The sequence below is a fragment of the Heterodontus francisci genome, chromosome 4 (genome assembly GCF_036365525.1).
Source record: "Heterodontus francisci isolate sHetFra1 chromosome 4, sHetFra1.hap1, whole genome shotgun sequence".
In the NCBI taxonomy this organism is placed as follows: Eukaryota; Metazoa; Chordata; class Chondrichthyes; order Heterodontiformes; family Heterodontidae; genus Heterodontus; species Heterodontus francisci.
This window is the reverse complement of record NC_090374.1, coordinates 80893233-80907451: the sequence shown is the minus strand read 5'-3', so window position 1 is coordinate 80907451 and position 14219 is coordinate 80893233. Positions and strand designations below refer to the sequence as shown.

General features: G+C 42.7%; 1 protein-coding gene across 1 annotated transcript in view; it reads left to right on the top strand.

Moving 5' to 3' along the window:
- Positions 1–14219, top strand: part of LOC137369108 (solute carrier organic anion transporter family member 3A1-like) — a 395526-nt gene that overhangs the window by 369238 nt on the left and 12069 nt on the right. The window contains exons 8-9 of the mRNA XM_068029763.1: positions 9863–10038; positions 10912–10976. Of these exons, the coding sequence (XP_067885864.1) occupies positions 9863–10038; positions 10912–10976 (241 nt within the window). The remainder of the gene's footprint in view (positions 1–9862; positions 10039–10911; positions 10977–14219) is intronic.

Sequence of the window (14219 nt, the reverse complement as noted above, 5' to 3'; positions counted from 1 at the left end):
AAATGTAACAGGTAGTAATAAGTGTAATGCCCTCATATCCTACCTGTAACTAATAGTAATCTGATAACTGACTGATATTCAGCCTGAAACCAGAGCTAGAAATTCCCAGCACTGCACAAGGTGCGATCAGGCTCCCCAGTCGATGTCACTTTTAATAGGCCCCATCTCTTTTCCTATCTCTTTGGACTCCGGCTTGGATTCTAGTTCTGTATGACGGTGACAACTTTGATCTGAGAACCTCAGTCAGAGGTGATCTGTACTTGGACGTCATCTGTCAACCTGAACTAAACTGAGAGATCGCACAAAGGGCAGTGGGTTCAGTGTTTCGGGCACTTCTCACAGGACACATTGCCCTAAACTCAGCCCAGCACCAATTTTTCTAAACCACTCACTGAGTTTCCCTCAATAAAGGAGAGTTTGTATAAAATTGTGGAAATTATAGTACAGTAGGAGGCAGTTCAATGCCCAATGCTATCACTCACTCCTGTTACCTCATTCTCCACCTCGTATTTTTCTATATTTCTCATTTTCAAATATTTATCCCATTACCTCTGAAATTATGTTTTAATCTCTATCTCAATAACCATATGTGGTGCAGTATCCATGAGCCAATAGCTCTCGGTTCAAGGACCTTCTTCCTTCCTTCCACCTTGTTTCTTCCGGTCAGAATCATTGGTTTCCATTCCCTCGTTCCCCATTCACCAACCAGTGCAAGTAGTTATAGAGTCATAGAGTAATTTACAACACAGAAGGAGGCCATTTGGCCCATCGGGTCCTTGCCCTACTTACCCACAGTCAGGTACTTGGGTTTCAGTTACCCTTTTATTGACAGCTCCTCTCTGTACCACTCACCACGTTCCGACAGCTGCTTCCGGCTCTACGAAAGATGCTGGGTCCCACACCCACCTTATTCTCCAGTCTCCCTCTCTCTCTCTCTCTGAGCCCCATTCCCCAGTCTCTGTTTCTCCCCCCGATCCCAATTCCCCAGTCTTCTCATTCCCTGAGCTCCCATTCCCCAATCTCGCACTCCGTGAAACCCTATTCCTGTCTCCATCTCTTACCCGCCCCGATTTCAGAGACCCTCTATTCAGAGACCTCCATTACAGACGCCCCTATGTCAAAGACTCCTCCCGCCCCGCCCCCCAATTCAGAGACCTTTTCTGATTTCAGGGAATCCTCCCAACTCCTTACTACCCAACTCCATCCTGACTCCACTCATGCGGTTGTGTCTCTCTATGGGTGACATCACTGAGCCAGAGGCTCGACTGAGCAGTAACCAATGATGTCACTGAGTGGGGGGGACAGGGGTATGGTGGTGGGTGGAAAATTTAAATTGTTGCTGTCCCAGGCTGCTGGCGGCAGCAATCGAGGGAGGGTTCCTTGATTTCAGTCAACTCCTTGTCATTCCTAGAGGATAGGGACACCTAGGTGGGCATCAGTAAATGCAGGAGCAGGCAAGAGTTGGAGAATATTGTTGCACCATGGGATAGTTACACACATTCAAGCTGTGACCAAATTTGAGCCAAAGTCAGTATTTTAACCAGACAGAAAAAAAGGGAATTAAAGGGTTGGAGGAGTTCAGATTGACAGGTAGAGCAAAATTTACCATGGGGATAATGATATCAAGACAGGGAGGATGAATGGAAGAGTTACCATGTACCATGTTGAGGTGAGGCAACAGGGGATAACTGTGAGGAGCTGAGTGGGAGAACAGTCAATTTTGACTCCTGTGGCGAAGTTAGGGCTCCTGTCAGGAACTAACTCAGGAGCTTGAGGATACTAAATTCAACAGCTAATTGTGAAATATATTCAATGCAGCGAGGTCCCAGGGTGATCGCAGTAGGAAGGTTCCACTGCATATTGCAGTGCTTCTTGGCAAGATGACAATTTATGAATGGCTGACCTTTAAGGAGCTTTCCCAGTTGCATTTTTTTCTGTCTTCTCTCCATCTCCTCTCCTGAAACCATTGTCTGTTGTTCTTCTGTAACTTTAAATGGATAACTTTCAGAATCCTGGTATCAAATGCATGAAGAACCAGTTTTAATCTACAGCAGTTAAATGTGCCACTCCTCTCCCCAGCCGTGATTGTAATAGTAAATCTTTCTGTAGAGTTGCTCACTAACCTCTCAACTTACTGATTCAACAGTTCTCAGAAATGAACAACAATGCCTGGAGATAATTTTTAATGAAACTGTTGGATCTACAGGGTTCATAGAACATTGGAACATAAGAACAGGAGTAGGCCATTCAGCCCATCAAGCCCGCTCTGCCATTCAATACGATCATGGCTGATCATCCACTTCAATGCCCTTTTCCCACATTATCCCCATATCCCTTTATGTCATTTGTATTTAGAAATCTGTCAATCTCTGTTTGAAACATACTCAATAACTGAGTTTCCACAGCCCTCTGGGGTAGAGAATTCCAAAGATTCACAACCCTCTGAGTAAAGAAATTTGTCCTCATCTCTGTCCTAAGTGGCTTCCCCCTTATATTGAAATTGTGTCCCCAGTTCTAGATACCCGAACCATGGGAAACATCTTATCTGCATCTACCCTGTCTATCCCTTCAAGTATCTTGTAGGTTTCAATGAGATCACATCTCATTCTTTGAAACTCTAGAGAATACAGACCCACTTTCCCCAATCTCTCTTCATAGGAAAATCCCGGTTTCCAGTGTCAGTGTATGTAGGAAAGCATCACTTAAAATGTGCTCAGCACAGGGACATTGGCCTCTTCCCTGGGCTGCTGCTGTGGGCTGTGATTCTCACGGCAATTTGAGCATTCCAACTTGTTTTTCCACTTCTTTTTTTCCACTTCAATTATTTATCCAATTCCCTTTTGAAAGTTATTATTTAATCTACTTCCACCATGCTTACAGGCATTGAATTCCAGATCATAATAACTCACTGTTGAGTTTCAGCATGTTACCTCTGATTCTGAAATCTATTTTGTTATGCAGGCCCCCACCTGCCAAGAATGAGGCACACATTATTTCGCCATACGAACATTAAAACTTAAAATTGCTGCTGGGAAGAAAAGAGGGCCTATCACAAGGAATTGCTAGGCCCCTCGCCAAAAAGACCTTTTATGCATACTAACAGACAGTGTTGGAACAAAGGACCCAGTCCCTGCTTCCCCAATACACAGAAGGCCTGGTCAGACCAGTTAGTCACATGACTATCTGGCAGTTGGAGTTTTTAGAAATTTAACTTGCCACTAAGTTTTTAAAACTCAGAAAGCTGTTTACTCCTGGACTGGAAAAGACCTCACCTGGCTGGCTTTCTGCCACCTATCTCCTGTCTGCTCCCACCTCTTTCTCACGGAACTGAAGAACCATTGAGGACACATGAACCCCAAGAGAGAAAAGTCTCCTACAGTGAACAAGGTTTAAGAAGAATACAGGGCCCCAACGAAAAGCAAGAGTTACCTATAAAAGGACTACTGTGAGTTCAAAGCACAGTAACAAGAAACTCTTCTGATATTGCCTCAAACCTCTCCATTTTATTTTTCTCCTGCTCTTTTATGTCTCTATTTGCATGTGCGTATCATGTATGCATGCTAGCCTGGGGCACAGCACGTATCTGTAGGCATTAACCAAATTAGAGTTTAAGTTTAAGGTTTAATAAATTTCACTTTTCTTCTTTAAACCTAAGAAAGCCTGTTTATGCTCATTTCTTTGCCTTATAATTGGAAAGTGGTGAACAAGGATTCACCAAGGGGGAGCTCAAAATATAGTGTGTTTAAACTTATCTCCTTTTACATTAAGACCAGATGAAGGCTAAAAGGGACCCCTAGACACCTTTTCCACCGGGTCATAACAGTATCCTCTGCTTACAGTCCCTTCTGCCACAGGAAAATGTTTCTCCGTACTTACTCTATCAAAACCCTTCATGTTTTTGAACACCACTATTGAATCTCCTCTTAACCTTCTCAGCAGTAAGGAGAATAACCCTAGTTTGTCTAGTCTCTCTGCATAACTAAAATCTTTCATCGCTGGTACCATTGAATTAAATCTCCTTTGCACCCTCTCGAAGACATTGACCTTCCCTCCATCATAAGGTCAGAAGTGGGGATGTTCGCTGATTGTACAATGTTCAGCACCATTTGCAACTCTGCAGAAACTAAAGCAGCCTGGGTCCAGATGCAACAAGACCTGGACAACATCAGGCTTGGGCTGACAAGTGGCAAGTAACATTCGCACCACACAAGTGCCAGGCAATGACCATCTCAAACAGGAGAGATTCTAACCATCTCCCCTTGACGTTGAATGGCATTACCATTGCTGAATCCCACACTGTCGATATCCTGTGGGTCACCATTGACCAGAAACTGAACAAGACCAGCCACATAGTTGCTATTGCTACAAGAGCAGGTCAGAGGCTGGGAGGTCTGTGGCGAGTAACGCACCTCCTGTCTCCCAATGCCTGTCCACCATCCTCAAGGCACAAGTCAGGAGTGTGATGGAATACTCTTCACTTGCCTGGATGGGTGCAGCTCCAACAACACTAAGAAGCTCGACACTTTCCAGGACAAAGCATCCCGCTTTATTAGCACCCCATCCACCACCTTCAACATTCACTCCCTCCACCACTGCCGCACAGTGGCAGCAATGTGTACCCTCTACAAGATGCACTGCAGCAACTCCAAGGCTCCTTCGACAGCACCTTCCAAACCCACGACCTCTACCAACTAGAAGGACAAGGGCAGCAGATGCATGGGAACACCACCACCTGCAAGTTCCCCTCCAAGCCTCACACTATCCTGACTTGGAACTCTATCACCTTTCCTTTACTGTCACTGGATCAAAATCCTGGAACTCCCTTCCTAACAGCACTATGGGTGTACCTACACCCCAAGGGCCACAGCGGTCCAAGAAGGCAGCTCACCACCACCTTCTCAAGGGCAATTAGGGATGGGCAATAAATGCTGGCATAGCCAGCGACACCTACATCCCATGAACAAATTTTAAAAAGCCTTCTCTGAACTGTTTCCAACACATTTACACCCTTCCTTAAATAAGGAGACCAATACTGTACACAGTACTCCAGATGTGGTCTCACCAATGCCCTGTATAACTGAAGCATAACCGCCCTACTTTTATATTCAATTCCCCTCGCAATAAATGAAAACATTCTATTACCTGCTGAATCTGCTGACTAACCTTTTGCATTTCAAGCACTAGGCCACCCAGATCCCCCTGCATCTCAGAGTTCTGCAATCTCTCAGCATTTAGATAATATGCTTCTATTTTATTCTTCTTGCCAAAATGGACAATTTCACCATTTCCCATATTATACTCCATTTGCCAGATCTTTGTCCACTCACTTAACCTATCGATATCTCTCTGTACCCTCCTTATGTCCTCTTCACAACTTACTTTTCTACCTATCTTTGTGTCATCAGCAAATTTAGCAACCATATCTACAGTCTCTTCATCCAAGCCATTTATATAAATAGTAAAAAGTTGAGGCCCCAGCACTTATCCCTGTGGCACAACAATCGTTATATCTTGCCAACCAGAAAATGACCCATTTATGCCTACTCTCTGTTTCCTGTTAACCAAAAATGTTACCCCCTGTACCATGAGCTTTTATTTTCCGCAATAACCTCTGATGTGGCACCTTCTTGAACTCTAAGTACAGTACATCCACCAGTTTCCCATTATTCACAGCACATTTTACTTCTTCAAAGAACTCTAATTAATTGGTTAAACATGATTTCCCTTTCAGAAAACCATGTTGACTCTGCCTGATTGCCTTGAATTTTCCTAAGTGCCCTGCCTTCTAAGTGTCTTTAATAATAGTTTCTATCATTTTCCCTCAGCAGATGTTAAGCCAACTGGCCTGTAGTTTCCTGCTTTCTGTCTCCCTCCCTTTTTGAATGAAGGAGTTACATTCACTATTTCCCAATCTAATGGAACCTTCCCTGAATCTAGGGAATTTTGGAAAATCAAAACCAATGCATCAACTATCTCACTCACCACTTCTTTTAACACCCTAGGATGAAGTCCATCAGGACCTGGCGACTTGTCAGCCTGCAGCTCCAACAATTTGCTCAGTACCATTTCCCTGGTGATTGTAATTTTCTTGTAATGTTCCTGCATCCCCTTTCAGATTGCACCACTTATATTACCTCTTCTCATTCTTCCCATGAAAATGACTCACAACACACTTCTCTGCCTTAAATTTCATTTGCCTACTCTTTTCAACTATCTATGTCCATTCATAGCTTACTAGGGAAGTTAAGAGTATTAGGTTAGAAGAAGAGGCTTATAATGTTGCAAGAAATAGTGGTAAGCCTGAGGATTGGGAATGTTTTACAAACCAGTAACTAAAAAGTAGATAAAATGGGAAAAAAATAGAACATGAGAGTAAACTAGGCAGGAATATTAAAACAGTTTGTAACAGCTTTTACAAGTATAAAAAAAGGAGAGTAACTAAAGTAATCATTGGTCCCTTAGACAGGAGAAATTACCATGGGGAATGAGGAATGGCAGAGACATTGAACAAATTTTGTGTCTGTTTTCATAGTAGAAGACACAAATTACATAGTAGAAATAGAGGATATCCAAGGGGCTAATAAGAGTAAGGAACTTAAAGTAATGCATATCAACAGAGGAAAAGTATTAGAGAACCTTAAGGGACTAAAATCTGACAAATCCCCAGCACCTGATAGTGGATGCGCAAGTTAGGATTTTCCAAATTTCCCTAGATTCTAGAACTTCCCACCAGATTGGAAGTTAACAAATGTACCAGGCTTCTCAAGAAAGGAGGAAGAGAGAAAGCTGGCCAGAGTTAGCCTGAGATCAGTTGTCAGGAGAATGCTGGAATTTATTATTAAAAAAGTCTTACCTATGCGCTTAGAAAATCATCAGATGGTCAGACAACGTCAGCAAGGTTTTACAAAAGGGGAATCATGTTTGACAAATTTATTAGAGTGTTTTGAGTATGTAACTAGTAGCGTAGATAAAGGGGAACCAGTAGATGTAGTATAGCTGGATTTCCTAAGGCCTTCCATAAGGTGCCATACAAAAGGTTAATATGCAAAATAAAGGCTCATGGAGTTGGGGGTAATATATTAGCATGGTAAAGGATTGGTTATCAGACAAGAAGCAGAGAGCAGGAATAAATGGGGCATTTTCAAGTTGGCAGGCTGTAACTTGTGGAGTGCCATAAGGATCAGTGCTGCGCTTCAACTATTTACGATCTATATTAATGACTTAGATGAAGAAACCGCGACAATTGCTACAATTGTAGATGACTTTGGTAAGACCACACCTGGAGTACTGTGCGCAGTTTTAGTCTCCATATTTAAGGAAGGATAGACTTGCATTGGAGGCAGTACAGCGAAGGTTCAGTAGATTGATTCCTGGGATGAGAGGGTTGTCCTGTGAGAGGCTGATTAAATTGTCCTGTACTCTCTGCAGTTTCGAAGAATGAGAGATGATTTCATTGAAACGTACAAGATTCTGAAAGGGCTTGGCAGGGTAGACACTGAGAGTTGTTTCCCCTGGCTGGGCAATCTAGAACATGGGGGCACAGTTTCAGTATAAGGAATTGATCATTTAGGACTGAGATAAGGAGAAATTTCTTCACTCAAAGTGTTGTGAATCTTTGGAATTGTCTACCCCAGGGAGTTGTGGATACTCCATCATTGAATATGTTTAAGGTGAGGTAGACGGATCTTTGGGCTTGAATTTTACACCTCCCACCCCCCCAGAAAAGGGGTGGGAGGCATGGGGGGCGTAAAATCGAGTCCGAGGCGGGGCGCGCCGTTTCCATTGCCTACCCACCCTCGCTGCTATTTTATCAGTGGCAGGAGAGATGGCAAACGGTCCACCTGCCCCAGGTCAATTGAGGCCCTTAAGTGGCCAATTAATTGCCATTGACCTCCTCCTGCCACCACTGGTATCTTACCAGCAGCTGTCAGACACTTCAGCACCTGAGGAGCCTGCCCAGTAATACCTGGAGGCCTCCTTATGGGCTGGAGGGTGCCGTCCTGATTGGGCACCCTGTGTCCCATGGAAGACCCCCCCAATGGCAAAACTCCCCTGCTGGAACACACCCTCCCCCCCCCCACCGCCCTCTCGATCAACCCTCAGCCTGGGTGGCTGCAGTCCCAGCAGTGGCCAATGCTCCTGGTGGCACTCCTGAAACTGCAGAGCGGCTGGCCTTTTGATTGGCCGGCAGCACTTGGAGGCGGGATTTCTTGCCTCAGAGGGGCAGAAGTCCCGATCGAGGCAATTAAGGGCCTGGCCACGTAAAGTTGCTGTGTGGCTTCCAGGCCCAGCAGAAGTGGGCTCGCCCCTACTTTTTAGCCTATCCAGACCGGGTGACTTTTCTACTTTGAGCGCTGCCAACCTTTTGAGTTCCTCCTCTTTATTTTTATCCTGTCTAATTTCTGTACTATCTGCTCCTTTACTGATACATTGGCAGCATCCTTTTCTTTAGTGAAGACAGTTGCAAAGTTCCCATTTAGTACCTCAGCCATGCCCTTTGCCTCCACAAGAAGATCTCCTCTTTAGTCCTTAATCAGCCCCACCTTCCTTTGATTACCCTTATACTATTTATCTGTTTATGAAAGACTTTTGGGTTTCCTTTTATGTTGCCCGCTAATGTATTCTCATGCACTCTCTTTGCTCCTCTTATTTCCTTTTCCAGTTTTTCCCTGTACTTTCTCTCTTCTACTTAGTTCTCTGCTGAATTATGAACCCAAATGGTATCATAAGCCTCCTTCAGCTGTCTAATTTTAATCTCTATATCTTTAGTAATCCAGGGAGTTTTACATTTGGATGTTGTTCCTTGCCTCCTCGTGGGAACGTATCTAGTCTGTATCCGAACCATCTCCTCTTTGAAGGCCTCCCATTGCGCTTTTGCTGCTTTTTCTATGTATCTCTATTTCCAGATCCCTTTTCAACACATTGAAATTAGCCCTCCTCCTAGAGAGCTGGGCTGCTGCCGGATGCGATCACCACCCCCACTCCAGGAACGGACTCCCAGTCCCCGATCTGCCTTTTTCTGGACTCAGAGGCCTCCCCAGCCACCTGGGAAGGCTCAGAGCTGGTAGTCTGCCTCAGTTCACTTGTTTTCCATCTGCTGACCCTATGTTAATGAGGCCTAACCCTCAGAATGGACCAGGCCTTATGTCAGCAGCTCGAAAAACCACACAGGGGAAAATCTACCAGAGAGACATCCAAGCATTGGAGGCAGAGCAAGGTCATGAACCTGATCCCCAGTGTGTAAGGTCTGAGTTATGAGGATAGACTGGATAAACTAGGGCTTTTTTATTTTGGAAAGGAGGGATCTACAAGATGATCTTATAGAGATATATAAGATAGTTAAATGAATAGAAAAGGCAATTCCACAATTTCACTTCATTCGACAGCAGGTCAATGGGTCACATATTCAAAACTAGTAGACAGCAAACATAGAATATAAGGAACACTTTCTTCACACAAAGAATGATAATTGTACAGAATAGACTCCTAGTGCCTGGTTTAACTCAGTGTAAGTGAATGGGTTTTGACTGAGTTAAAATCTCGCCTGAGCTAGAGTAGTGAGGCAAAAACCCTGGAATTATATCAGGAACAATTAGAGGCTGCAATGGAGGTACTTAAAGATTTTTCAAGATGGATGAACTAAGGTGGGCCAATGACCATGCTCATGCATAATTATCTTTTTTACGTTTGACAATATTAGAGGCAAAATATGTAAAGCTGCACTGAAACAGTTCGGTAAGAGACTGGGAGATCTGCATTGAAAAAGATAACTACAGAAGCTATAAAAAAATCCTCTAATATCGTGTAGTTTTGATAATGTTTATTATTTAAAATTCCTTTGTAACATTCTCTCCTTTCTTAGAATCTTACCAACTGTGCCTGTATCAACACTGAATTTGCCCATAATGCCACAGCTGTATCAGGACAATGTCCCAGGACAAATTGTGGGAATGCTTTCCCAGCATTCTTTGCAGTTGTTTGTGTTGGAAGTCTGATAGGTGCAATGGCACAGACACCATCTGTAATGATTCTGATCAGGTGAGTGAGTTTTTTTAGTCTAATGTCTAATATGTTATAATGTTGCTTTAAGAATATTTTGAGATTGTTGCATCCACTTTAACTAACATATAGGTCAGCTCCACACTTTGGTTCAATACATAACTTGAGAAAGCCAGTTAAAAGTGTAGGCCTTTCAAATGGCAGTGAGTGAAAGATTCAATCTCCACAACTTGCAGCTTCTTGCTGCTCCATTATTAACACCTGTCTGTAAAAGAGTCACCGAGACACATTACGGAATGGAAGGCAAATCTACAAATTAAATGTGTCTTTCCAGGAACTCACTGACAGAGTTCACTTTAGGTTTAGATAATTTATTTCCAGTTGCTTTTTTTCAAGTAATCAACATTTACCGAAGCTCTCTGTGAACCTCTAATCAACTTGGGTCCTGGAATGGGGTGTTAACACAGTTCTGGAATATTGGAAAGATGAATTTTGGATGAACACTTTAATGGTTTGTACACTAATATCACACAGCATTATTTCAAGAAGCAACTTGTGGAGCAAGTGCAACTTTTAAGTAACCAAATCAATCTGCACAGTTATATTTCTACTGCTGTCAGTGCTGTGCAGTCTCGTGCAGTAAACTGAAATTGTCTGGAAGTTATTTGTTTCTTTTCATTGTTATTTGCTTGAAATAGATGCTGGTAGCAATATGCTGGCAGCTTTCTGAAAGCACAGGATGAACAAAGTTAATTAGTTAGGTAAGGGTGTGAGAGAGTACAGCAGGCTCCAGATTGCTACCATGTGAGTGCAGATTTTATATGGAGACGAGGTTCGCACTGGGAGTAAGTCTGTTGTCCGGACAGCGATGTCTAGTAGATGTTAATTGGTTTTCTTTCTTTTCTCTTACAGGTCTGTGAATCCTGACTACAAATCTTATGCCCTTGGTGTCCAGTTTCTCATGCTGAGATTACTTGGTGGGTGTTTCCATTCAATTATTTAATGAGATCGTGATCCATTTTAGTTTGCACCTACTCACATGGAGATTCTTAGAATTCGGGAGAATGTTCTTTGTGATTGCTGAAAACGTAACGTGAAAGTATTTTATAGCCATTTATGTTTGCAGTCAGTTGTTGGTGTCGACGTTATACTTCTGGTATCAGGGGCAGCGTGCACACCAAGATAGGTTGTTTCAGTGGCAAATATATTTCAAAATGACTTGCTATATATTGCTGTCTAACTGCTAAAATGTGAAACTCATACTATTGGGACTTTAACATGTCCACAGTAAGTGCTTTGATCGAACAGAAGCAAAATACTGCAGATGCTGGAAATCTGAAATAAAAACAGAAAATGCTGGAAATACTCAGCAAACCTGGCAACATCTGTGGAGACAGAAACAAAGTTAACATTTCAGGTCGATGACCTTTCATCAGATTTATGAAACCAGATTCTTTCAAGAAATAAAGGAAAGGCAACAAGAGCTCCTTGGATGAGTAGAGAAATTTAAATTAAAAAGATTCACGTGACAAATCTAGGGTTAAACATACAAAAGAAAATAAAGCTGAATACAGAAGAGCAGTCAGTTTCCTGTGGCACTGTACATAGGGGCTTAGAAATTGATTTAGGCCCTTCCTCAGGTGGGAATACGCTCTAAGCACATAGCAAAAGCCAGAGGCCTGACATTCATCTGAAATTGGGCCTCAGACCTCATTTTAATATTTTGGCAAGCTGCACTTCCCTGTCAAGCATCGAGCATTCCAATTTGGCAGGCTACCATGCCAATAGTGACCCTCAGAGAGCCCCAGGGGAAGGTAGCAGGAGAACACACAGGGGCACTGCATGCTCGCAGTGACCCACAGCAGTACTGCGGAGCTGGGAAGAGTTCTGCTGCTCCTCCTGGCTTCACATTTAGCTAGGTTTTTAAAAATATTTATATGTTTTTGGTGCTGCTTCCAGCGATCACTTTAAGGGTCTCTGGTTAGGCTGTAAAAGGAACCAAAAATCTGGGTGGTGAAATTTCCCTGAAGGGGCCCCTGATTAGTATATGCAAAGGGCCTAAAGCCTATTTCGCTTGATTGCCAGGGACGCCTGATTATTGTTCAAGCCAATACAGCACTGAACATAACTCGGCTGCTCTTGTGGTACAGGACAAAACTCTGCAAAATTAATCCTTTTTTTCCTTGCCTTTCACATCTGAAATAATGAGGTTCAATTTCTAACCCAAGGAGTCAAGACCCAGTGTAGTCTTCAGATGAAGTGGGTTGGAGAGTGGGACGTAATTGGACTGGTGTGTGCAGATGTAATTCATTCCCTATTTTCAACTCATACACTGTGTTCTTATTTTTAGCTAATGCTTTGATTTGATATTATTTCTATTAAATGACAAAATATATAGCAGTTTGTAAAGTTGGCTGGAGCATAGGAGTTGACTTGCAGTACAGGTTGTGGATATGGGAGATACAAAACTGAGGCACTATAGTGGCAACACCGCTGGAAGGATGTAATAACATCATAACATATTTACGTAGGAAATTTCCGTTATTAAAAAGATGCTGGACTGGAAACAGACATGGTTCAGTGGGATAATGGGGATATGGCCTGAATTAACTATATAGACAAATTAATAAACAGATCCTCAGATCAGCAGTAGGAAATCTGCAATATGAGATGCATAGAGTACAAAATATACATATTTGTATAAGGTGAAAAATGGTGTATCAAGGTATAGAGTTCTGAGGATAAATAGAGATTAAAACTGAAATAAAACTTAAATATGGAAACCTATGAACAAGATAGGGCAAACAATACAAAAGATAATCATAAGCAATTTATAAAGTCCCATAGACAGGTGAAAAGGGAGCTTAGAACGGCTAAATGAGAATATGAAAACAGGCAAGAAGATAATGCAAAAGGAAATAGCAAAGATTTATATAAACTTATAAAAATCAAAAGATAAGTTAAAGAGAGGGTTGAAGTTATGGTGAAGATATTAAATAAATATTTAACATGGTTTTTACAAGTGGTAGTAGTGAAATCGTACATATGCAACAAGTGTATGTTAAGAACTGACTTAGTTCACTGGACAACAAAGGTGATTGGTCCTGAAAGCATTTCCACTATATTGCTGAAGACCTGCACATCAAAACTATCTGACCTTCTCCCTCCGTCCTTCCAATGCAATCATGATACTGGCATCTGCCTGACAATGTGGAAAATTGTCCAGCTACATCCTGCCACAAAAAACAGGACAAATCTAACACAATCCTATCAATCTTTTCCCAATCATAAGCAAAGTGGTGGAAGAAGTAAACAATTGTGACATCTACTCACTAACAACCTGCCCATCAACACTCATTTCACCTTATACCAGAACCACTGAGCTCCTAACCTGAGCACAGCATTGATCCAAAGATGGATACAAGAGCTGAATTCCAGAGGAGAGATGAGAGTAGCAGGCCTTGGAGTAAAACTGAATATGACATCATGCAGCCCTGGAAAAATTGAGGTCAATTTTAATCAGTGGAAAAACCATCCGGTGGCTTGAGTCATACTTGAATCAAAATAATAAGGCTGTTGAAGGTTATCATCACAGCCTGAGAACATAGCTGCAGGAGTACCTTGGGGCAGTATCCTCAGCCCAACCATTTTCAGCTGCTTCATCCAAGACCTTCCTTCTGGCATAAGGTGCAGCTGCTTGCTGACATTTCTGTAGTGTTCAGATCAATTTACAATTTCTCCAAAAATGAAGTGACCCATGACCGCAGACAGCAAGACCTTGGCAGTATCCGTACAAAGGCTGACAAGAAGCAGGTCGCACTTATGCCTCATAGGTTCCAGGTAAATCCCATCTTCAGCAAAAAGAGGCCATGCTATTTCTCCCGACCTTCCATGGCAGTGCCATAGCTGAGTCCCTCACCATCAATGTCCTGGAGGTCACCATTAACCAATTTCAGCCTTGAAAACTCCAATAGCCTTTGAAGGAGAGTGTTCCAGATTTCCACTACCTGTTGTGTGAGAAAGCACATCCTAAATTCACTGCTAAATGGTCTAGTTCTACGATTATGCCCTCTTCTTCTGGATTCTCTCATCACAGGAAATAGGGAGCTGGAAATTAATAGCCCAGCGGCGAGCTGTAAAAATGGGGCCATATACTAAAAAGCCGCCACGATCTCCCGTGCGGCAGCTCATTTAAGTAGCCGGGGCGACCCACCCCCTCA